The 25754-nt window shown below is 36.3% G+C and overlaps 1 protein-coding gene across 5 annotated transcripts in view; it reads right to left on the reverse strand.

Moving 5' to 3' along the window:
* USP15 (ubiquitin specific peptidase 15) overlaps positions 1-25754 on the reverse strand; it is a 61418-nt gene that overhangs the window by 31472 nt on the left and 4192 nt on the right. For 2 of the 5 annotated variants that reach the window (XM_017822119.1, XM_017822118.1), the window contains exons 2-6: positions 20081-20208; positions 14835-14965; positions 12062-12188; positions 6005-6150; positions 3436-3497 (exon numbers count right to left, since the gene is read on the reverse strand). In XM_017822119.1, the coding sequence (XP_017677608.1) occupies positions 3436-3497; positions 6005-6150; positions 12062-12188; positions 14835-14965; positions 20081-20208 (594 nt within the window). Of the gene's footprint in view, positions 1-3435; positions 3498-6004; positions 6151-12061; positions 12189-12816; positions 12936-14834; positions 14966-20080; positions 20209-25754 lie in introns of those variants that run through there. The other 3 variants (XM_017822120.1, XM_017822121.1, XM_017822122.1) reach the window with 3 other exon arrangements.

Consider the following 25754-nt stretch of genomic DNA (forward strand, 5'->3'; position numbering starts at 1 on the left):
GAAAATTTGTGTTGAACACTACTACTACTGTTTGATGTTTACTCACAAGATCTCAGACCACAAGTTATTATACATCAGCAAATGGCAGTCCAGCTCTTGACTGGCAGACAAGCTCTAACAGTTCTTGCTTTTACAATTTAAGACATCAGAGTAAGTCCCCAGTTAGCTCCATTCTCCATAATTATCTTTTTTACAGAAAAGTCAGTAGAAAGGCACACCTGTCTGCATATCAACTGCTTCAGGGAAAGAAACTTGATTTTAAATCTCTTTGTTAAAGATGATAGTTTTCATTTCAGTAGACAAACACAGTTTTTCCTTTGAAGATGTATGGATATTTTTTCCTAAAAAACTTGGATACACAACCATTATCTTTTTTCAAGAAAGCACAGCTAAGCATCTTTTATCCACTTTTTCTCCTCTTAAAAAACATTATGGGATCCAGCTCAGCAACCGAAAAGAATCAAGAAAGAGCCTTTAATGTTTTTCCAAGATAAGGGCATACAGTTTTGAATGAGAAAAAAAAATGTGAAAAAACTTTCCATGTGACAAATATTGTAAGAAAACATTCATTATTACAAGGAGAAAAAAAAAAAGCTATGAATGTGTACACTCTCAAGTTTTTGTATGGTCAAAACCCTCCCTACCAACAATGTATTCTCTTTTCCATGCAAAAATTCCTTTAAAGTTAGCTGCAAGCCACCTGTAAATTATGCAAAGTAGCCAGCTATTTGATTAGGTTGACTTACTCCACAGTGAAGTCTAAAAAAAAAAAAAAGTGTCAGAATTAAATCTATTGCTTTTATTACACACAGATATAGATTTACAGATGAATTAAAAATTCTTAATTTTTTACCATATCAGAAGCATTTTTGGATGGATCAATAGATTTAAAACTTGTGTATTAAGTTTTCTAAAAAAAAAGCAGCAACAACATTTTTTTAAAATTAGAAGCAAATTCACTAGTAATATATAGATTCTTTGTATGTTTCTCTAACTTGCTTTTATATTTGCATATGGACAGGTAAAAACTTCTTAATAGAAAACTAAAAGAAACCTTGTCATGGCTATTCATTTGCTACTTCATGGAATGTCAAAACTTAAGTTCCTTGCTTCTCCTTGTCTCACGTTTTAGAATCACAGACTGGTTGAAAGGTTTTAACTGTTGTACATTTTTTTCTGAATGTAAGAAACCAGATTTTGTAGAAGTTTTTTAAGTTACTTGAAATTCAACCTTAGATTTTCTTTATATCTTAGTTTAAAACATCGTCTCGACAATAATGAACCATTCAAATGGGATTGGTTGTTTTTCCTGTGGAATAATTTCCCACAGAAGGATACAGATAAAAAAAAGTTGTCTGCACACAGATCACAAGTCTCCTTTCAAATACTGGGATCAGGAGCAACCAAGCTACCAAAGCAACTGGGATCTGTACGTTTGTATAATTTTGTCACACATATTACACTGAGAAGACAGCTACTCAGACAAGTTAGTACAACAAAATTTTCTGCAAAACTGCCCATTAATGCTAAGTAATACCTGTTTTGGGAGCAGATGACATTAAAGACACTCCAGGAAAAGTCAGTATGAGCCCTCTAGAAAAGGTTTCACAGAAGCCAACCTTCCTGAACAACAATGTTGTTCCATCTTTGTAATGGATTTGCTAGCATGTGATCGAGACAGAAAAGACTTGCTATTTAAGTTACTATTCACTAACATTCAAGAATATTCCATTCAATTACACTGCCCCCCTCTCTCCACTTTTTTCCTCCACACTTTTTAATTTGTGCAACTTTGTGCAAGCCACTTAATATATCTATCAGTAGCTGATATAAATAACTTCATTTATTAAATTGTTCATAAAGTTTTAAACAGGTGTAAAAACTTGTCCCCAACTACTGTCTGTTGACAGTTGCTATTTGAATCCACTAAATTTTGCACACCTTCTACTATTACAGGACATTTGAATACCACATTTCAATTTTTCTGATAGTTGCCAAATTTCAAAAACACACCCCAACCTCACAGTAAAACTATTCATCCTCATTTGCTCATTTTCTTCCAACCTCCTCTGATACCAGCATTTTCAATTACCATTTGGCTTGTGGTCAGAGCACACATTTTTCAGGAGATATTCTTGAATTTATATACTGCTCCTGAATATTTTCCTTAAAGTGGAAAAGAAGTTTGGCAGAATAAAAACAGGTACCACCAGCAGAATATCTTCCTACCAAAACCTCCAAAAGAATCCATGACAGTGAGTTATCGCAGTTCTTTTAACCTTCAAAATCTGCATCTAAAATTTGACTAAGAATTTAAATTTCTACTGGATGCTTTTTGAGGTCAGAGATTAAACTTCAAATACTTAGCATCCCATTCTTTCCACTGCTCCACATTCCCGATTCCTTGTGCTATAACATCTTGCTAAGTAAGATTAAACTGTTCATACTAAGCTTAAATTGAACTCAGATTTCATTAAATAACTTAATAGAAACTAGTGTTCCCAATAAAGGTGCTCAAGATAAAACACCAAAGACAAAGAATCTCTGTCATTCAAGTGATAAGCAATGATAGTATAAAAAATGTTTTAAAATAAGTGACGTTCACATAAATGCATAATCTCAAAAAGAATAAAGAGAATTTAAAACAACTTATGAAAGATATTTTCAAGAACCAGACAACAAAGGGGAAAAACACAGTTAATTATTTGTAAGGCTGAAATCATGTTAATTTACTAGTAACCAGTTCCAACTGTTCTTCAAAACCAACAAAACACAGATTTAGATTCTGGAAACAATATTAAAAAAAGTTTATCCATCTAAATGAGGAAAAACACACAAATCTTTCTACTCACTTGCCATTATCAAAGTGCTGTTGATAATGGCAGTAGGAAGAACAGAAAAGAAAAACATCATCATACTGTGTTAACTGATGACAGTCCAACAAAGAACAAACACAACATGATGGTAATGTAGGCTGCAATTTGAATAAGCTTTGTGTGTAAATATTGTTCTCTGGAGGAGAAGGAACAAGCTGTCCATGAGAACATTTACATATAAGAAAAATATTGATAAAATACATATATCTGTGTTCACCTAACAGATACACTAAGCTTTGAAACAGAAATCTGAATAAAATAAGCTAAGTTTTACAGTTTCCTACTATGGATTTTTTTCTATTTTTAAGCAGGATAATATATATCAGTGGTTGAAATCAACAAAATTAAGCAACATATATGCAGGAATTCACCATTATTATGTTCTACAATGTACAGCACTAACAACAAATATATTCATCATATTTTCAACTAAAACATCTGAAGGATGATTTTCAAAATAAAATGCCACTTATAAAATTAGATTTTTTTTTTAATAAAGCAAAGCAACATGAAAACAGTTAAGCTATAGAGAACCACATGACTAGAATTCATAACTTACTTAGGAGTTGAAGGACCTCTTGGCCATGTTCCATCCTCATTCTTCTGTTCTATCACCAGGACCTACCACAAAAGGAGTAAGAAGAAAACTGAAATAAAAATATCAGTAGATAGCTCTCTGTTCCATCTTTGTAATGGATTTGCTAGCATGTGATCGAGACAGAAAAGACTTGGTATTTAAGTTACTATTCACTAACATTCAAGAATATTCCATTCAATTACACTGCCCCTTCCTCTCTCCACTTTTTTCCTCCACACTTTTTAATTTGTGCAACTTTGTGCAAGCCACTTAATATATCTATTCCTATACAAATCATGGATGAAATGGCAAGCCACTTATTTCTCAAAGAGGTCAGAAGATGACCTGCAATGTTTAAACAGCACCTATGAATCTACAGAAATCACATGTCTATACAACAACCCTGTTAAGGAAGGAATATTCCTGGAGAAATTTTGCCTCACACAGATCAATAGGAAAAAAAACCAAAACCACCCAAACAAAACTATTTTCTGCTTTGATAGCCTTAAAATCATATCTGTTTGGTTACTTCTGTATATTTTATAAAAGCATTTATCAAATATTACTTTTTCAATGGGACAGTAGGCTAATGAAATTAATTTAATTCAAGCTGTTATTAGTAAAAAACAGAGTAAGAACACTCAGTCCCCAACACAGGCATCAGGTGCCATTTTAAACCCCTTTGGGTATTTGTGGTATCTGCCCTATGCTGGCAGATATGACACAGGACCTGCAAGCAGCTCATGCCTTTCTGGATTGACAGCTGAGATAGCTAGACCATTTGAAATGGCAACTAGACTTCAGTATTTAAACTGAATCCAACTCCTGATTTCCAATTCAACTAATTCTGCACAACTGTATACTGATGTTTCAACACACTAATTAACTGCCACACTATGCCTGTATGTGTCTACACAACGACATAAATTCCCATATGTACTAATGCTCAAAACCTTATGTATAAGTCATTCTGCCACTTGAAGATGTAACCACATTTTCAGTCTGAATACAACAGGTCATGACATTTAAAACAAGCTTTCTATCCGGAAAAGAGTAGTCTGCCATCTTTGGTCACATAAGACAGATTCTTCCATACTTCCTTGACTGGCTCTCAGAGACTACTAAATAAAAGTAGATTTAGACTTAAAAGTTCAATGGAACCCATAAAGGCTTGCTTCAGATATCAACTGATAAATTCGAAACATTAATTTATTCAATCACATACACAGTAAAAAATAACTATTAGGTTAGACAGACTGTAATAGTCAGAATAACTATTATAAGATTGGGAAGCTCAGTAAGAAAAATAACAACTGTGTGTGTCAGCAAGTGCAACTGACCAAACACATATGGCCTACCACGACATTTAACATTTTCATAAACAATGGTTAAACTCTGCTTTAAACAATATTTGTTTCGCTCAAAGTACCGATGTCACCTAGAGATCTTTTCATGGCTTTATTAGACCATGCTTGCTTCATAGTTAATGTTTCACTGGGATAGAGCAATTTCCAAGTTCCATCTTTGATGCAAATCTTTTATGGGAGATGTTGGCTCTTCCAACAGGACCATCGTTAAAATTACCCGTGTGAGGGTTTAAGTGCATGCAGCACGAAGCTAAAGGGCACAATAGTTCAAGCAGTTATTTTGTTGCACTGATTACTTACCTTCCATGACATAAAAGAAAACTGAAACATAGCATAAATACTGCTGGTAAGTAGGTTAGAGTCTAGTACTTCAAGGCAAAAGGAAATATTTTAATATAATTGCGCCTACAATTCCTTCCATCAAATTTCATCCATTCATATTTGCAGCATGACAGCACGAACTACAGCTGTTGAAAAAACATTCAACTCTATCTGGAGAATAAAGAATCAATGTAATAGTATGAGAAGTTATTCTATCGATCAAATTACTCAATCTGTTCACGTTTATATTTGTGTAGTTTAACACTCAGTATTTGTTCTTTATACGGATATGGAAAGGTAAAATTTCTTGTGAGAAATTCGCCTATAAAGTGATGACTTTAAAGTGATAATATAGTCTCATGTTAAAGCAGATTTACAAGCTCTTTTGCCTCTATCATTCTTATCTAAAATATTTTCATCTCTTCTTACTTTATTTCTGAAATCTGAACAGTGGAATTTGACTAGAAGACATTATTCTTTTAGAATACCTAAAAAGTTCTTCAAATTTTGAGTTTCATTATAGGAACATATCCCACATCCTAGGAATAATTTTTTATTTCAGGTTTTACCAAAGTCGTGTCAGCAATTTTGTAAAATTTGATAAATTTAAAATTTAAGTTTGAAAAGCAATTTTCAAATTTTAATTTCAATTTACCAGGAGAGTTAAACTAATCTTTAATCCTGAAAATACACACAAACTCCACTTTTACTTCAGCAAATTTGCTTATAAAATCCTCTATCCCTAGTAAAATATATTAGGAGGCAATTTCATTTAAAAAGAAGTAAGAATTATTGGGTACAGCTACATTCTTATGAGCAAAAAAATAAATGTATATAAATCCACAAATAATATTTCACTGTACCTGTCCCTGGTATAAACCAGCATCCTGTATAGTACTGTCTGGTTTATTCAAAGGTTCAAAAGTATTACTCATGTATTTGTTCCACAATCTGGTCTCTTTTTCACCTGGAATATTGAAGATTTTTCTTATCTCCTTTTCAATTGTATCTGTTTTGTAAGAGAGAGCACACAAGTTTAGCATTTCAATACACAAACAGTACAAGGCAAATAAAGCATCAGAATCCATTTCCTCATATTCAAAATATGAATGAAACCATAGAAATTGTCATGCAACTGCATCATGTTGTAGGACACAGAGGAAGTTTTTAGTTTGCTTGCCTTTAAATTGGAAACAGTAGGAGCTTATTGCCTCCTGAATCTCTGTCACTAGTGGGGTTCCACAGGGCTCTACTCTGGCCCCTGTGCTCTTCAACATCTTCATAAATTACTTGGATGCAGGACTGGAAGGGATACTAAGCAAGTCTGCAGATGATACAAAACTGGGAGGAGCTGCTGACTCCTTCAAAGGCAGGGAGGCCCTGCAGAGAGACCCTAACAAGTCCAGAGGACTGGGCAATCACCAACCATTTGAAGTTCAACAAGGGAAACTGCCGAATTCTGCACCTGGGATGAGGCAACCCTGGATGTTTGTACAGGCTGGGGAATGAGATGCTGGAAAGCAGTGCCACAGAAAGGGACCTGGGGGTCCTGGTTAACGGCAAGTTGAACATGAGTCAGCAGTGCCCTGGCAGCCAGGAGGGCCAACTGTGTTCTGAGGTCATCAGGCAAAGCCTCTAAAGTAGGGCAATGAAGATAGTGAAGGACGTTGAGTGGAAGCTGTATGAGGAGCAGCTGAGGTCACTTGGTCTGTTCAGCCTGGAGAAGAGGAGACTGAGAAGAGACCTCATTGCAGTCTACAACTTCCTCATGAGGGGAGAGGAGGGGCAGGCACTGATCTCTTCTCTGTGGTGACCAGTGACAGGACCTGAGGGAATGGCCTGAAGTTGTCAGGGGAAGTTTACGTTGGATATTAGAAAGAGGTTCTCCAACCCTGAGGGTGGTTGGGCACTGGAACAGGCTCCCTGGGGAAGTGGTCACAACACCAAACCTGACAGAGTTCAAGAAGTGCTTGGAAAATACTCTCAGGCACACGGTGTGACTCTTGGCAATGGTCCTCTGAGGGGCTAAGAGTTGGACTCTATGATCCTTGTGGATCCCTTCCAACTCAGCATGTGATTCTTAGCAAAGCAAGAATAAGACAAATAAAGACAAGCTGATAACAGATGACAGGAGCCACCTTAGCATCCATCTATTCATTCCTTAGAGTGTGCTAACAGAGGAATGTGGGTAGGTAGCAAATTATAAGAAATGAGAGTGGTAGCAAAACCAGGTGCAGGGAGTGCAAGACATTCTTTTCCTCTCCCTAAATTAAATCCTTTTCAGTTTCTGCTTTTCTACTACCCATATCCCAGTACAATTAGCATGAACCACAACATACATGCATAAAGTTTAATATACTTGTTCACAGAAATTAATGACAACTCTGCAAAACTGAAGCACATAAATTTATTTTAAAAGGAAGATGAAAGAATTTACATCACTGAAAGATTTAATGTAAAAAGGTCTATCAGCTCCTACACTACCTGACAGAAATACAACCAGTGTTACATAATTTTAAGGTACCATAACTGTTGTCTACAACTGAAATTCAAGAAGTTCTTAATTAACTCTATTCTCCTTACACAAAAGTAGAGTTTATAAAAGAGCTATTTTTTTAACAAATGTGTACAGTGCTACACTATAGCAATCTGGCTTAACTGCTTTTTTTAATTGGTAGAGTCATAAAGCCCCATGGCAGCTACATCTCATAACAGCTGACACAGAAAACAAAGCAGGAGTCAAGAAATCTACACTTTATTCCTGATGATCACTGAAAGCACAATTATAAAAATGGACACTGTAAACTCTCTGAAAGACACTCCTCTGAATCCTAAGGATAAAACACTAGTGTGTCAGCTCCCCTTGCTCCCTTCTTACGTGAAGCATAAAAGTCAAATTGAGACTTTAAAATACCTTGCAAAAATCCAGCCATTGTCTTGTGAAATGCATGACAACTGGCCAATATAATCTTTGTATATATTGTAGGCAAATGAATACAATTTCTTTCTATACTGCTTAACACATATTTCAGTCTGAAAGCAAATGTTAGACTGGATCATCTGTTTTTGTAACAGAGGTGATATGTAGGCAAGATAGACGCTATCAACAAGGTAACAGACTTATTTGATTTGTTGACTTTCAAAAAGAAAAGTCACTGTCTGAATCAATTTTCAACCAGTGAATTCAAATAATTAAATGTGAATCTAAGAACTAATCTACTCATCAATCTTGTAAAAAAAAAATGTAGAAAATCCAGATTTATCCATGGCTTTCACTAAAAGAATTTACAAAATATAATTTTGTAAATTATGAGCTGCATTGCAGCTCATATTCGTCGCAAGTACTAAGTTAACATTTATTATGTTAATTTTTAACATATTCCTGCCTCACTAACAGAACTGTTACGAGACAGGGAGCACTAGTCTTATTGGACAACTATACATTATGTCCAAGACTCTGGGAAGCACATGTTCCACTTGACTATTATGCCAATTTTGAGACTGTGAAAATAAGGTTCTTTTACATAGTTCCATGAACATAACCATTGCATACTTTATAATTCTTCCTCCTATCCCCAGCAAGTATTACTGGACTACAGGGTTATGATCTAAAGTAAAAGTGCCTGTTCCAGCTTAAATGAAAACATATCAAATAGGTATGGTTTGAGGAATGTTGTGTATGGGGGTTCTCCTCTCCTAGAATCACAGAATCATTGAGGTTGGAAAAGACATTCAAGATCAAGTCCAACCTTGCATCGAACATCAGTATATCAACTAAACCATAATACTAGGTGCTATGTCCAGTCACTTCTTTAACACTTCCAGGGATGGTGACTCCACCAATTCCCTGGGGAGTTGCAGTTATATACACCCAATGTATGAAATTATTAGTACTAGGATGATGTCTANGACAGGAAGAACTGCCCTTTAAAGATGCCTCTCACTCCATCAGCTGTACGCACACAGTTTGAGATAGTTCAGTTTGAGAGTTAAAGGTTATGGATCCCATACAGGTTATCCTATATTCTTAAAAATTAGCTCATCTATAAAAACAGCTGCATGCTTTAAGTACTATTTTGAAAAACTCCCTGGAACAGTCTTAATAAGACACTGGAGAAGTTCAGTGGGCTCCAATACAAGTACACCCTGGCTCCTAAAGGCTAGTGCTATCACAAATACTGGCTAAAGAAAGCCCTGAGACATTAAGTTAATGTTGAGATATCAATCTTTACTATGAATCAGTAATCCCTCCCTTATAAAGAAGGAAAAGTCTAATCACTGATCCCAGAATAAACAGTCCTCAAGGATGGCAAGTTTTATATTCTTGTATTCTGCAGCAGAATAAAGGGAAAGATGAATCAAAGCCATTTGCTAAGATCATTTGCTAGCAAAAGTCAATTAGGTGTGGAGCCACTGGTGTAATCTTCTGTGAAGTTTATCAGCTCAATTTTGGAATTATTTTATGGCATTGCAGATAAAACCTGACTCCTATTCACCTGTAACAGAGGCTAGTGTTTCTTTCATTTTGTGTTTTGTAAAACCCTTACATATTAGCTGATGACTACTTTGTCCTATCATACTTTCCCATTAGTGACTCCTGAATGGATCACTAACTGATTTTCACTCAGAAGTCCTGATGTTCTTTGGGATCAGCAACTCAGCTGAAATGCTGCCTGAACTCCATCTAGCTCATTTTCCTTCCTCATTTCCTCTCTCCCCCAAAAGAGTTAGACATCAATCAGCCTCAAAGTCAATATGCACTGTCTCCAAGGTAAGAGTCCTCAATTGTAGGAGATTCCCAAGAAGGTCCAAAGAACATGTCAGATGTTCCTAGTACCATCCCAAGAGAATGACTGTCATTACTTTTTCCTACTTTGTACTTATTTATTGACATACAGCTTAGTTTGCCTTCTATTTTAGTGGAAAAGCATAGGTATTCCAGGAATAACACATATGTGAAGACTCATAGGTATTATACTGTACTTAGGATATTCCTCTGCTTTTGTGAATTAAGGAAGGTCTTGTACTGATTTTTTTGAGGGCAGTAGATAATATAATCAATGATGGTGGCTAGAAAAATTAAAACTTCTTGAAAAGACCATAGTACCTTATGTCCACTCATTTCAGTGGGGCTGATACTGACTCTTTTGTACTACAAGTCTTCTGCAATCATAAAAAAAATACATCTCTTACTGGAATATACAAGGAAGGGTGAAAAATAATCAAGATCCTGCAAGATCCCTCTTGCATATTATTTATTGATATAATGAGCATCTCTGCTGTGTATTTGATGAATTCCAGAACTGCCTTAAACATATCTGAGGTAAGGAGAAGGGGGGAAAAAATAAATTACCATCTTACTAATGGACAATAAGAGGGATTATTTTTTCACTCTTAAAAAGTGGGTTTAATTTTTCTAGCTCTGCTTCTAAGGTACATTCCTTTGCATGTCCTGACTAGGATGGTCCTGCTTTGTGCTCTGCACAAGAAGCACAGTTTCAGCTTCAGAAAGGGCATGTTTTTTAAAGGCTTCCAGGAGCATGTCATCCACATCTCAGGAGAGCAAATAAGGCTAGTGTCTGGAAAGAGGTTGCCAGTGAGTTTGACCGCTTCTCATTACCTTTCTGACAATTTTCTCATAATTGTAATTCTCTCTTTGCCAAGAAAAATGAATACCCCTTCAAGTAAGTAATTCCAAAATGCCCTGCTTCTGATTAGAGAGAGAAAATATCAGAAATTCATCCATTACCTGTAATTCCAATGTACAATTAAATTCAGTATAGCTGCAAAATAGCTTGCATTTGGTCCTAAGGGAAGGATAATGTTAGACTACTTTTTCCAAGTTTCTGGGTTTCCTTAGAGAACAATGAAGTACATCCTCCCACGTTAAACCAGATCTCAAGAAGGCTAATTAACATACGATACTTGTAGTCTTGTTTTCAGGAGAATTTTCACAATTTTTAAGTATTTATTCTAATACTAGTAGTGATTCCTTTTCTAACTTAAAGATTTAAATTTAACAAAGCAAAATGACTCAGTTTCTAAAGCAAGCAACCTGCAAAGAATTAAAGGGTAGTAAGTATAAGTCACTACCCATATTGTAAAAAGAAGCAAAACCTAAAAAAACCTACGTTGCTGCCAACATATGTAAACAAAGTGATGGCTGGGCATAAAATACAATTCTAACTGCACAAATACAGATGATTGAAAGACTCTTATCTCAGATACACATGCACAAATACATCAAAAACTGAGTTTCTGTGATCAGCAATATCTTTGCATATACTGTGATTATTTTCAAAGTCAAATATGTTATCAAAATATAGTTTCAAACAATGATAGAATGCTCAATGAGCAGTCAAAATAACTACAAATAAAGGTAAGTTAAAGATTTAAAGGTAAATTAAAGGTTTAATAGAAAACTCAATTACCGTAAAAGATTGTGCCTGGCCTACCACTTCACAACCCAAAGAATACTGCCTTTGTAGGTCACCCTTAGCCATTAATTTATGAATTACATTCATTCTTGCGTTTTGTAATATACTCTTCTCTTCATATATATGGCTAAAATGTGTTGCTTAATGAAACACATGAAAATATATTTCCTACCCAACCAAAAGCAAAGAAAAAAGTACTATGAAATCCAATAAACAATATCACACCGCTCACTTCCTGACAAGCTCGAACCTCTAAAGTTAATACAGATGCTTAGATAATAAAACACACAATTACATTCTTAAAATTGTATTAAACCACTCCAATATTCTAAATTGTTTAACTTTTAACTTTGACCCAAACAAAATTACTCCCATCCTTTTAAATGGTTGCAATACCCATCCATCATTTACCTAGAAACCTATTCAGAACTTGACACCACATATAAGTATCAACCACATATTTTTAAAAATAGTTGTGCGTACCTATTGTATCAGCTTTACTAAATCTTCGTGTGACAACATTGTTCATATTTCCATTTTCACAAAGTTTTAATTCTGTTAGATATACTTCTACTTTGCAGTGCTTTACAAACATACCCTGTTCAACGACCTGAAAAACAGAATGGGATCAGGTATCAGTCCGAGTATGTTTTCATATACACACACTTCAAATAATTTTGAGAACTCTTCATGAAACTGAAGTTGAGTGAATAGATGACACTTAATAAATGCTAACAACTACAACTAAAATTCTCCTATAGCTTTTCAGAAATACAGTAAACTAGAAAGTAACTTCTTCCATGACGATGATTGTCTTACCTGTGTATAACACCGCCACCATGACTTTCAAAGTGCTAAGTACAGTAGAAATGACAAATATGCATCCTTAACCCAAAGATAGTCAATCCAAAGATAAAAACCACCAAAAGTTATTTTATTTCAAAATACAGTAATTGTATACTACTTCCACAGAACATGAAGAACTAGTTTTCACAGTTAAAGAATGTTTACCCAAAATAGAATACACACTAATAAAATCTGTATATTACATTTTTAAACAAAACCTACAAATCTTCCACTTACATTTCAATAATGAATACATTAATTTGAAATTTTACCTACTTTTCCCAGTTGTTTATTATATGTTCATTTTTGTATCACCTATCACAAAATAGTTAAGTATACCAGATTTTTTTTTTAATAAAAGTAAAATATATAAAAAAAGTATTCAGGGTCACCTCTTAAATGTTTTTCCCTTTGATCTTCCAAAGTGTAACTGCAGTACACTTAGTCATGTAGACTGTTCCAAAAATAACCATCAGCCTGATATGTGATACATCTGACAAATACAGTTAAAAAAAGCGCCACCAGCTAATTGCTAGGAGAGATCTGCTGTACAAATATAACTTGTACGCATGTGCCATAGGAAAAAAAATGAAGAAATTAGTGAATCATTACATTGCTTGCCTTAGCTTTAATGGCTGTCAAAAACTACATTTAAATAAAAATGCATCTTAATTTGAGCAGCTCAGTTTTCATCTACTAGAATAAGAACAAAATAGTTGCAGTAAACAAAACATATGGCTATGACACTTCTAAGAATAAAAACAGACACTGTGTGGTAGCACCACCACATTCTACTACAAAAAGTCATAACATTATTTGACATAGATCAAGTACAATATTTTATCAAATTTGGATCCACATTTCGAAAATAGTTGACGTAACAAAGGGGATGAAAGAAAAGAATAATCCCAACTTTATGAAAAAAACCCATAAAGGCAGACAGGAAAAAGAATCATGAATGACAAAAACATCAGAAAGAAAAATGCTGAACTGGAATACTGCTTCTCAGAGGATAACTGCTGTTCACATTTGTGGAAAATAACAAAGCTAGGCCAGTTTACCTGGTCACTCCTTATACTGCATGTATATTTCCAGTTAGTTCCTTTCAAGTAGAAGGGAAATTACTCTAATTTCACTTCTGTCTCCTTCCACTTTTCCCCCAAACTGAAAAAATTACAGAACTTTTGCTTTACCACAACGATGGAAGACTATTCAGTTTGCTGAAATCCATCTTCAGAAAAAACAGTAACAAGTTGGTAACAGATATATTTTTTAAAAAGGAGAGTTATTTTATTGGATTTTAGGTCTTACAGAACTACAGAAAAAGACAGATGTTGCAGGGATGTCTCTTAGAAAAAAAAATAAATAATTATTTTATTTTATTATTGTTAAAAAAGCCTCGATCAACTACTTCTATTGCTGACCAAATGAATCTTGAAGACACAAAATTTCTTCTACAGCTGTATCTGGCATTTCTCTGAAAAGAGTGGACTTCAAGTAAGTGGCCAGCATGCATGCATTTAGACCATTGTCATATCATAGGAAGAAAAAAAAAGTTGTATTACACCAGAAGCCATAAAATTAAATTCTAATCCTAATATTCTTTCAGCAGTTTCGCAGGAATTCAAATAAAGATCCCTGTAACTGAAAGAATATGCTGTAATGATCAATAATTTTGGTAAACATACCAAAATGTATTTTAAAGCTTAAGTAATTCAGTCCAGTGAGGATGGAACCGTAATCACTATCCTGAAAATCTTAAGAAACAATACAAACAGAAAGCCATTTTATTATCAATAAACTGGCAAAATGTCATATCACTGTAGTAATAAGTGTGCTATGTGCTGGAGCAAACATAAATAAATCTAAAGGTGTTAATTTCTAAGTATCTCATTCCAATGGAGTGCCACAATATCCACCATGCCATGGCCTACTACTTGTGTTGAGGTAAGCTTTTTGCTTAAAGAAAAAACTCCCTTAGCAAGCTGCTGTGCACAAAAGACTGGGTTTACCAGAAAAGAAACTACCAATTACTCTGCCAATGTTAACACTATTAGAGCTAGGCTTTTCACTAATACACTCAATACAGTTCTATTTACTCAAATACAAAAATATTTTAATTAATAGACTTACAAGCTTTTAAAGCAAATTGTTCTTGAGATCTTAAGAGAACTTATTTCCAGGAAAAGAAAGTATTATATCCTTTGCATCCCCTTTTCTCAATATTAAACACTTAAGCCTCTAAAATCTGAATAAAAATTAGATATCAATAAGCATCTAAAGCAGGAGTTGTCTGTATGATTATCACAGGTCAGGACTTATTATCTGCTAATAAATTCTTGTGCAACTCCTGCGTATTTGCAGGACTATATTTGAATCATATTCATCCCAGCAGGTAATTAGAAAGTACCTTGCGTGCTATTGGCTCTTGGCCTTCCATCAGTGTGTACCAGCTAACTAGCCGATTCCAGCCTTCAGTTGGCAAAAGGATGTAGTCCAGCTCATCAATAAGATGTTCCTTGAGAGACTGAGAATCACCATCTATAAGAGGAAGATATTTCTACCTGAATACTGCAAATCCGTACTGGAGTTTTTAATATAACATTTTTCATACAAACAGTAAACATGTTATTTTCTGAGTCACAGTCATGTTACCAGTATTATGGTGTTCAAAGTAAGTCTTCTGAAATGATTCAGAACTATCCAGTTCATGCTAGCACACCTAATAAAGGTAGTATTCCTACACTCAGGAACCCAAGTGGCAACCTTATATCCTCATGCAATTATAAGCACTCAATTTGTTACCACACACCATTCTAGCTTTCAGAGAAACCAATTAATTTCTCCCACTCACTTCACATGTTCACACATCGTCACAGATACTTCCAAAACTAAAAATGCTACAATGAGTAGTAACTGTGGAGCAAAGACAAAGTTTGAAGTCATTTACTTCATGTCAGACTAGGAAAGTAGCATGGTACAACCCTCCTACTTAAAGGATTCTATGTGCTCTGGAAACAGTCACTACAAAATTCTTCACAGTGACAGCAATATGCAGTACTTGAAAGAAGCACAACTGGGGAATCTCTTTAGATAAGCAGCATGCTTTCAGCTTTAGTTCAATCCTTATTACAGTAATAAGCTACTTTTTAGGTATAAGAGGTGATTCCAGATGTGAGCCACTGTGAGCCTCAGACAATTAGGGGCAGCTGTCTTTCCATCTGTACGTACCCAACTACAGGTACAGCAAACATCCCATTGTGACTGGGAAATATGAGGAAATATCCACAATATGAGGAAAAATCCACAAGCACATCTTCAGGTCCACATATTGATTACAGGCTCTTCAGGAGGGATAAGGCAGGGCAGAAGAAGCAGGGGGTGGCACTGTATGTAACAGAAGGGTTAGAATGTACGGAGCTTACAGTTGGCACTGGTGCAGTTGAGAGCCTCTGTGTAAGAATCAAGAGGCAAACAAATAATGTAAATGTCATTGTGGGAATCTGCTATAGACCGCCTAGCCAGGATGCTGACGCTGGCAAATTATTCTTTGAGGAACTAAGGGACACTTCCAAGTCAACTGCCCTTGTCCTTATGGAGGACTTCAACCTGACAGAAATTTACTGGCAGCATCACACAGTTGGTACAACCCAGCCAGAAGATTCCTTAAAAATCGGTATGACAACTTTATGGAACCGGCCCTAAGGGAGTCAACTTGGAAGGATGTCCTCCTTGATCAGCTGCTTGTCAACAGAGGGGATCTCATGAGGGAATTGGAGACTGGTGGCCCTCTTGGCCACAGCGACCACAAAGGGATCAAGTTTGAAATCTCTGTTGGCAGGAGGAAAAGTACCAGCAAAACCTCAATGCTGGACATGAGGAGAGCAGGCTTCAGGCTGCTCAGGGAATTAGTGAGTAAGGTCCCCTGGGAAAATGTTTCTGCAGGTGCTGGGGTCCATCAGTGCTGGTCACTTTTTCAACATCACCTCCTAAGGGCGCAGGAGCAGACAATTCCCAAGTGTTGGAAATGAAGCAGGTGAGGCAGAAGGCCGGTTTGGCTGAACAGGAATCTTCTCTTGGAGATAAGGCAAAAAAGGAAGGTGTATGCCCAGTGGAAGCAAGGTCATGACATGGGAAGAACTCAGAGATACTGCTTGCCACTGCAGGGAGAATATTTGTGTGGCCAAAGCTCAACTGGAATTAAAGCTGGCCAGAAATGTGGGGGAAAAAGAGTTTTTTCAAATACATTAATGCCAATAGTATAGAAATAGCATTGTCCCGTTACAGGATGAGGATGGTCACCTCACAAACAGGGACGGAGACAAGGCAGAGGTGTTTAATGCTTTCTTTGCCTCTGTCTTCAACACAAATAATGGACCAAGGAGGTCTCAGTGCCCTGAGCTGGAGGACCATGACTGCGAGAAGGATCAACTCCCAGTCAACCCTGAAATGGTGTGGGATCTGCTGCTCCAGCTGGATCCCTACAAATCTATCGGGCCTGATGGGATTCATTCAAGAATCGTAAAAGAGCTGGCCAATGCCATCGCAAAATCTAATGATTTCTGAGCCGTCTTGGGCATCCAGAGAGGTCCCAGCTGACTGGAAGCTTGCAAAACTTGTCCTGATTTTCAAGAAGGGCGTGGAGTACCCCAGAAACTACAGGCCTGTCAGTCTACTTCAGTGCCTGGTAGAGATTATTCTGGGAGGTGTGTTGAAAAACACCTGACAGACAATGCTGTCACTGGTCACAGCCAGCACAGCTTCATGAGAGGAAAATCCTGCTTATCCAGCCTGATTTCCTTCTATGACACAGTAACCTACCTTGTTGATCAAGGAAAGCCAGTTGATGTAATCTTTCTGGACTTCAGTAAAGCTTTCAATACTGTCTCTCACAAGATCCTTCTAGACAAAATGTCCAGCACAGAGTTGGATAAACACATGTGTTGGGTGAGCAATTGGCTCATGGGTTGGGCACAGACAGCAATAGTGAATGGTGTAACATCAGACCTGTGGGGTTCCACAGGACTCTATCTTCAGCTCTGTGCTCTTCAACATCTTCATAAATGACTTGGACAAAGGATTGGAAGGGATACTAAGCAAGTTTGCAGATGACATGAAACTAGGAGGAGTTGTTGACTCCCTTGAGGGCAGGGAGGCCCTGCAGAAAGACTGTGACAAATTAGAGGACTGGGCAATCACCAACCATATGAAATTCAACAAGGGGAAGTGCTGGATTCTGCACCTGGGATGGGGCAACCCTGGATGTATGTACAGGCTGGGGAATGAGATGCTGGAAAGGGACCTGGGGGTCCTGGTCAATGGCAAGTTGAATATGAGTCAGCAGTACCCTGGCAGCCAGGAGGGCCAACCATGTGCTGGGAGGCATCAAGCAAAGCATCACCAGCCGGTTGAAGGGCATGATTGTCCCACTCTGCTCTGCACTGGTGCGGCCTCACCTTGAATATTGTGTGCAGTTTTGGGCACTACAATATAAGAAAGACTTTAAGCTGTTAGAGAGCCTCCAAAGTAGGGCAATGAATATGGGGAAGCCTTATGAGGAGAGGCTGAGGTCACTTGGTCTGTTCAGCCTAGAGGAGACTGAAGGGAGATGTCACTGCAGTCTACAACTTCCTCATGAGGGGAAGAGGAGAGGCAGGCACTGATCTCTTCTCCGTGGTGACCAGTGACAAGACCTGAGGGAATGGCCTGAAGTTGCGTCAGGGGAGGTTTAGGTTGGATATCAGAAAGAGGTTCTTCACCCAGTGGGTTGCTGGGCACTGGAACAGGCTCCTTGGGGAAGTGGTCACAGCACCAAGCCTGAAAGAGTTCAGGAAGTGTTTGGGTCATACACTTGGGCACATGGTGCGACTCTTGGGGATGGTCCTGTGCAGGGCCAGAAGGGGGACTCAATGTCCCTTCCAGCTCGGCATGTTCTGTGATTCTGTGATATCTCTTCTCAAGATTCAGACCGTATTTCTGCACTGATCTGATATAGTGAGGAAGGTTAATTTGGATTCTCTTCCGTCCTTCTAGAAACATCAGCATTTATTCTAGTATAATGTTATTCAGAATCATCAAACAGGTACCCTGATTCTGACAATTCAGTCCCTCATATACAACATTTTCTATGATGAAAAATCAGCTACTCTAAATGAGTACTTCCTTGTGCCTGCTTTGATTACAACTCTCTTCTTTTGAAGATGGCACATGTGCATTCCATTACATTCAACATTTTTTGCACATATTGAGATTAACTGAAATCTCTGTCTGTTACTATTCATGGCTCTCACTTCACCCAAATGATCTGGAAACAAGGGAGAAGCATTTAAGTAATATAAGGACAACACACTGCTTCACTTCCCTGGAATCAGTCTTTCTTGTATTTAATTCTTGTTTTCCTTATCTCTGCATTACATGGTAGAATACATGAAAAAGCATGTCCAATTTAGATTATTTTATTCTTTATATCAGATGCACATTTTCAGACTTAACTCTTAAAGAGAGTGGTGTGGGAGCAACTAGTGCTTAAGACAAGATTAAATGCAAGCATTTTCAGCATTTCAATTTATGCTATATAGAAAACCTAGTAGAGAGGATTGCTGCTTTGCGGTGGGTGAAGGAGATAGCTAGTATTTGCTCAGCATTAATGCCCTTAATTTTAAAACTACCTTCACACAAGAACAGTAGATGTCAGACAGTAACTGGATGTATGGCATCACTGCCAATGCAGAGCAATAGTTTAGAACCATGAATGAGCAAAAAGTGAAGTTCATAAACCCCAATGCTCTTTATTTTAAATGCTCTTTATTTTTTCATCACAAATCCCATGAAGCTGCATAAATTTATATTACTATTGCCAACAAAATATGCAGTACTATTTACATTATTTGTAACTGCAAAGAAGAAAACCAAATATCTGCTAGATTTTGTATCCACTAGATTTTGCAGATTAAATATTAACAGCTCTAATGGTATTTCCATACTGGACATTAAATACAAAATTTGACATGAAGATTAAAATATGTGGGAAAGTATTCTGAGACCTGTGTCTACAAATCTGGCTATAGTTCAGCAAAAGTCAGTCAGACCTAAGAATTATAGTAGTGACACTGTTTAACCATACTTAGAAGACCATAAAAAATTAGGAATTACTGTATCATTTCACACCACTTAGTCACTGAAGTGTATAATACCACTTCTTCAATTGTTCCAGAATCAAAGTAAGGGTTTGGGGCTCATTTACAAAAAGAAATTTTAGAGTTCAACTTACAAATCTCATTTTAAATCAACCAACTTGGCTAAGCTACCAAAAAAAAAAAAAAAGAAATCTTAGTGAAACCAAGCTAGCTATTTGTCAACTTGACTAAATTTCAGCTCCCAGGATAACCCAAAATCTCATTATAAACCAGGAATTTGTACATTATTAAATATTCTGTTACCATTGCAAAGAAGTTCCAATAATTTTACCTATAAAATTGTGATTTATTGGGAAAATCTATTCCAGTTCCATGTCATAGTCTGAAGACAAAGAAACAAAATTTTTACCTTTATGTTTGCTAAGATTCATTTACACTATTGACTTCAGAAGATGAACAACTGGTGAAAAATTTGCACTTCATGTTAGTAGGGGCTTAATACAGAATCAGAAGCAATTACCTTTGAGAAGTCCAGAATTATCAATAGGACCAGGGTACACATTCTGATCTCCCATCTGGTATTTGTCCCAGCTGTCAAAACCAACATATTTTTTCCACTGTTTGAACCAGCGACTATCCACTAGATACCTTAAATAGAAGAAGACATACATGTTAATTATTGGTATGCTACTACTTCCTAGATCACTGATTAATTAATGATATACACTGGTATTTATCAGCCTTCAAAACGGCAAATGTTTTTCTCTCTGTTCTGCTAACCATTATTAGCACCTCCCACCAATGTGGACTTTAACTGCGGGCAATTAAAGATTCCATTAATCACAGTGCACAAGTACATTTTGCAAGACTGCCAATACAACATATCAGATGGTGAAAAATGGCAAGTTGAACAAACATTTCCTTTTTTTAGTATGAACAATTATCACCTTTATTTTCTCTTCTTGATTTGCAAATTCAGGAGACACAAGGTAATTAGACAGCTCTTTAAAAAAGTGCAAGATAACTTTTAGTAAAATACTACTGGAGTTTTATTTACATTCATATGCAAGTTAAAAACTTTGGAACTTGATGTCCTATCGAGAACCAGAGAGTGTGTCTTCTTCCTTTGAGTCAACATCAACAAATCCTGCTTTTGAGTCAGGAGTAGATATTCCTCCTACAAATAATTATCAAGATCACACTGCCATATAAAGAGATTTTATCTCTGAACTCAGCTCCACAGTATTGCTAAATAGATTAAACTGTTGCCAGTCTGGCTTTTGCGAAGTCCAGCAATGCCTATATTTTATATCTTTTTGTCCAGAATTTCTTTAAGATCAAGATATCAAATTTGTTCAGTGATGCTCAGATTTTTTTTTTTTTTAAGATATCATCTTCATTATTTCTCATTCCTAAAAGTATTAATCTCCTGCTTGGTCTGTCCCAAACCTTTTGCTACTACCTTAGGATGAAATGCTAGGTCAAACTGAAGATCATAGGCAATCTTTGCTATTTTCTTCATTATTTCACTAATGAACTTGTATTTGTAGCCCACCAATAATATGCTACTGAACTTCTAAGAGATTGCAAAACTTCCTGATGATTAAAATACTAGTCTCCTAATACATACAGCTTTATTAGGCAATCATTCTGTAGGTGTTACTGATGAACACCATGGAAAAAATCAGAAGAAAAACATTAGCCCCATCTGCTGTGGCCATCCAGTTCTGTTCCATAAGAGCCATAACTGTGTGTGGTTATGAATGCAGTCACTCTCAGGCACCCATTTGACCATCAAACCTGCCAGCCTCATCCCCTGTTCCGTCCCATGGCCTCTGTTTCCTTGATCTAAATTTGAATGAACTATGAATCTTAAAGAAGGTAAGGTGTAATTTTACATAGAAGAGAAATTATCATACAGGGAAACTGCCTATTCTGTTAATTAATGCTTAAGAAATTACTGCTCTTGTAGAATTATTTTACTTTTCAAATGCTTTGTGTTACACGTCTTATCATACACCAGTAATATAGTGATCAATACAGATTTTTGATAATTGGATTTAGCAGTGCAAGGAAGCAATTACACCATGCTCAGCTTAGGGGGATCAATCTACTAGAGCACCTATGTAGCTAAAATTCAGACTTCTTAGTGTTAATGGAAAAAGTAATAATCAGAAATTCCCAGACTATAGCTTTTGATTCTACAAACACATTCAATATAGCCTTCTCACCGAGATCAACAAGACTCCTCATCTGCACAAAAGAAGGCAAACCATAGGAAGGTCTTAATTTATCTTTTCATCAATGTCATAATATCCATGATACAATCAACCACCTGAAAACTAAACATTACCTATGAAGGACATTCAGTAATTTCAGAGGAAAGTACACAGTTCAAGTAAACAGAGCTACATTTGCTAAACCTTCATTTCTTAAATAATATTTGATTACTTTTTAAGGGAAAATTATTAAATACTTGGGGCATGCACTTGAGACCAGATATGCTGCACTGAGTATATGTTGTCCCAGATACAAAAATAGCATACCATGCATTAGTAAAACAAAAATATAAAATATGTACATTAAACTTGGTACAGTGTTTGGTTTTATTTTTGTTACTATTACCTAACGCAGGAAAGAGTTCCAAACAAGTCTAATGCTACAGCAGATTTTTGAACTGTGAACCTGACTCAGAAAGTGCACCCCAGGACACCTTAGCGAAGTTAAAAAATACGGCCTATCCAATATTTAAAACTATGATTAAGAAATGTTTGTTACTTAGCTCTGATGGAATCAAGATTTCACTTAACCAGGAAACACAAATTTTGCTCTCTCAGATGTCATCAATCAAGCTAGTGAGCAGCATAACCAAACCATCTTCAAGGGCAAAACACACCAGGAGGATTTGTAATAAAGACTGAAGACAAGAACAGTCTTGAATGTCTAGATATTCTGTTTTGAGAGGCAAACCCTAAAAATTAAGACAACTTCATAGCAAGGTGATCAATTCTAAAACAGCAGATGCTTGACATTTATAAACATTTTAAATAAACCAGTAACCTCAACCGGCTTGATGAAAACAGTACAAACAAGTCACTCAGAGCCAACAAGTTGATAATATAAAATACTGATGTAGTCCCAAACCCATACACTTGAGTATGGAATTTTCAGTAGTAATAATACTGGAAATATCTGTACAGTTTAATTAGTTTTGGGTGTTTTCTTTTAGTTGTATTATGTATCCTTAAACCAATCTAAATTTTCTTTGAGCATGTTTGTGAACATGTTCTCAGTTCAAGTTTGGCCTACTTCAGTACTCAGGGTTTACTTCTGAGTGGAGCTTCAGATTGTTTCATAAGATATATCTGCTCTCATTTGTAAAATGTTTCTTGCCTGTCTGAAGTAGATTATCATATAAAAGGAACAATTTATACTCTCAAGTCCCCTGAAATGCCAGATAATGGAATAAAACATGAGGAAGTGGAATAAAGTTGCAACAGGGAAAGTTCAGACTGGACATCAGGAAAAGGTTCTTGGCTGAGAGGGTGCTTGGTCACTGCAAGAGGCTCCCAGGGAAGTGGCCACAAAACCAAGCCTGTCAGTTCAAGGAGCATCTGGACGACACTCTTAGCCATATGGTTTAGCTTTAGGTAGTCCTGCAAGGAGCAGGAAGTTGGACTCAATGATTCTTATGGGTCCCTTTCATTATTTGGCCTTGGCCAGTGGTCAGTCCATCTGGAGCTGGCTGGCACTGGCTCTATCAGACAGAGGGAAAGCTTTTGGCAGCTTCTTACCAAAGCCACGTCTATAGCACCCCCACTACCAAAACACTGCCAGGCAAGCCCAGTAAAACAGGGTCACTCAAATAAATTTACCACTATAAGACTGTCCTTACGTATGATCAAGTGATCAAGCGCAGAGGCTCAAGGCAGCTCAGAATGGGATTACTTATAGCCTTTGTACATTAACTTACAAGTAAAAAAACCCAAAGCTATTACAACACTTGTAAATACACCTTCATTTCTTAAAAATTCAACAAATTATAAAAATCAGCAATAAGTTTATGGACACTGTTCACTTAACAAAAGAAAGTGCTAGAAGGAAACTTGCTAACTGATTTCTAAAATTCTCCCATGGTTTGTAACTTCTTTGTGTAATTTAAGTTCACCTGTGGTTTACTGCACATTTTGACTTAATAAACCTAATTAACATAGTATCAACATCACAGGCGTATAACGGCATTCATTCTTTACCTCAACATCCAGGCTGATAGAAAAAAATCTGAACAGTATGACTAAGATCTGTATTTCCCATTGCCACCATATATAGAATTAAACAACATGTAACCTAGATTTATTTATATTGACTGATACATCAGCTCTCTGAATTCAAAATCAAACCAGTTAACTGTAATATGCAATAAAGACACTTCACCGAGAGACACTCATTCCTGCACTGTGTACTGCTGGGACATCCTATCTTCTGAACACCAGCTATTTCACTTTTAATAGTAAAACTGTGCAAATTGTCCAGAGAGACAGATGAGGGATTTTTTTTTACCCTCCTCACTGTGCATGAGCACAGATTAAGCAATACAGAGGACAAAGTGGAACAATTGTGTGGCTGAAAGCAAATCAGGACTCCTGTTTAAAGGCACAGCATCCAATTTTTGTTCTTGCGCAATTGCAACTATAAAAATAAGAAGATAAAAATGGGCTTGTACCTGTATTTCTACTTTGATCAAGCTGACTGAAATTGCTTGACTAAATGCACTCATGAGTAATAGATGCCTTGAAATTAAATTTTCTTTCAAAATTAACAAGCTCTTGAAGTTCAAAATGGTGACAATTATTCTACACACAAACCATACCATCATTTTGTTCAAAATGTAGGTAAATCCACAAGAAAAAAAAATTCAGGGGTCAAAGCAAAAAATAAATATAGCTTACCTTGCATTTTTAAGAAATCTTATTCTAAATATTTCACATTCCTTTCCAGAAATACGTTTAGTTCAACTAAATGCACTAAGATTTCAAATCAACTAATCAAATTCTCACTACATCTCCCCATGCTCCACTTCCATAACGTGCTGCAGTAGCCCAAGCAGCACATTCTTCACCCATATTACCGAGAGGCTAACCAAAAAGTATGATTCAGCCAAAATTAGTGGACTGCAATTTTATGCTAAAATTTCAGTGTGAACATTATATTAACAACCATTTAAGTATTTTGTATACCCTTAGAAATTTTTCATTTAAGTAAAGACTTTTAATTAAAAAATAATCTAACTCCTGAATCAATGCTTGACTTCCAATTTTCAGGCAAAAGCCTGACACAAACATGATTTTAACATGCTCTCACCCCACCTAATCTATTAACACAAGAAAATTACATCTATTCATTTCCATTTAAGTGGAATTTAAATCTTCACAAACTGTTGGTGAAATGCAGTACCATTTCTTATGCAGTGAGAGAAATTTAACACAAAACTTTAACCACAAGGTCTTAAAGTAAAAAATCAGCAACTTAAATCCCATTTGAAAGAAAAAACCATCGAATTCTTAATTCTATCCTTGGAACACTGACATAGTGTTCCTTGTCTCTCATTTTATGAAGCTATCAAAACAATCTAGGATATCATTCCAAGTATTATCGAGGTGCAGGTCCGTAACATCTCATCATGTCCTCAGTGAAATCAAGTAAAATCTTCCATTAACATTCAATCTAGATTCCGTTTATGTACAAGCACAGTGGCGGATGATCAAATGTGGAAAACACTGAGAAGACCACAGTGTAAAATGCTATTCAAGCTAAGCACTTCAGCATCAAGGTTGTTATCAATTACAGGCACTGCAGGGTTTTCAAGTGAGGCTACAGATGTCTGTTCATCAAGATGCATAAGTTTTCATTGCAGGTAGAATTAAAATGCTGATATATTTTTGGTGGGGAAATGCACTTCTGGAGGGAAAATCCTTTCAAGTTGAACTTGTCATATCTACTGATCATTCACTGGGAAGTATTTTTACCCCACTTAATTTTTATTTATTCTCTTCAGTGACCAAGTATAATACTTGAAAAGCCAATGAAATTCCCACAGGTTAAAAAAATAAAAATATTATCTTCACTGTCCAAGAAACGTACTCTTTGGATAACAAAAGTACTCACCCTGGACTCAGCAGAACTTCGTAAGGGAT

This window comes from Lepidothrix coronata, unplaced genomic scaffold (genome assembly GCF_001604755.1).
Source record: "Lepidothrix coronata isolate B3197 unplaced genomic scaffold, Lepidothrix_coronata-1.0 Scaffold95, whole genome shotgun sequence".
Taxonomy (NCBI): Eukaryota; Metazoa; Chordata; class Aves; order Passeriformes; family Pipridae; genus Lepidothrix; species Lepidothrix coronata.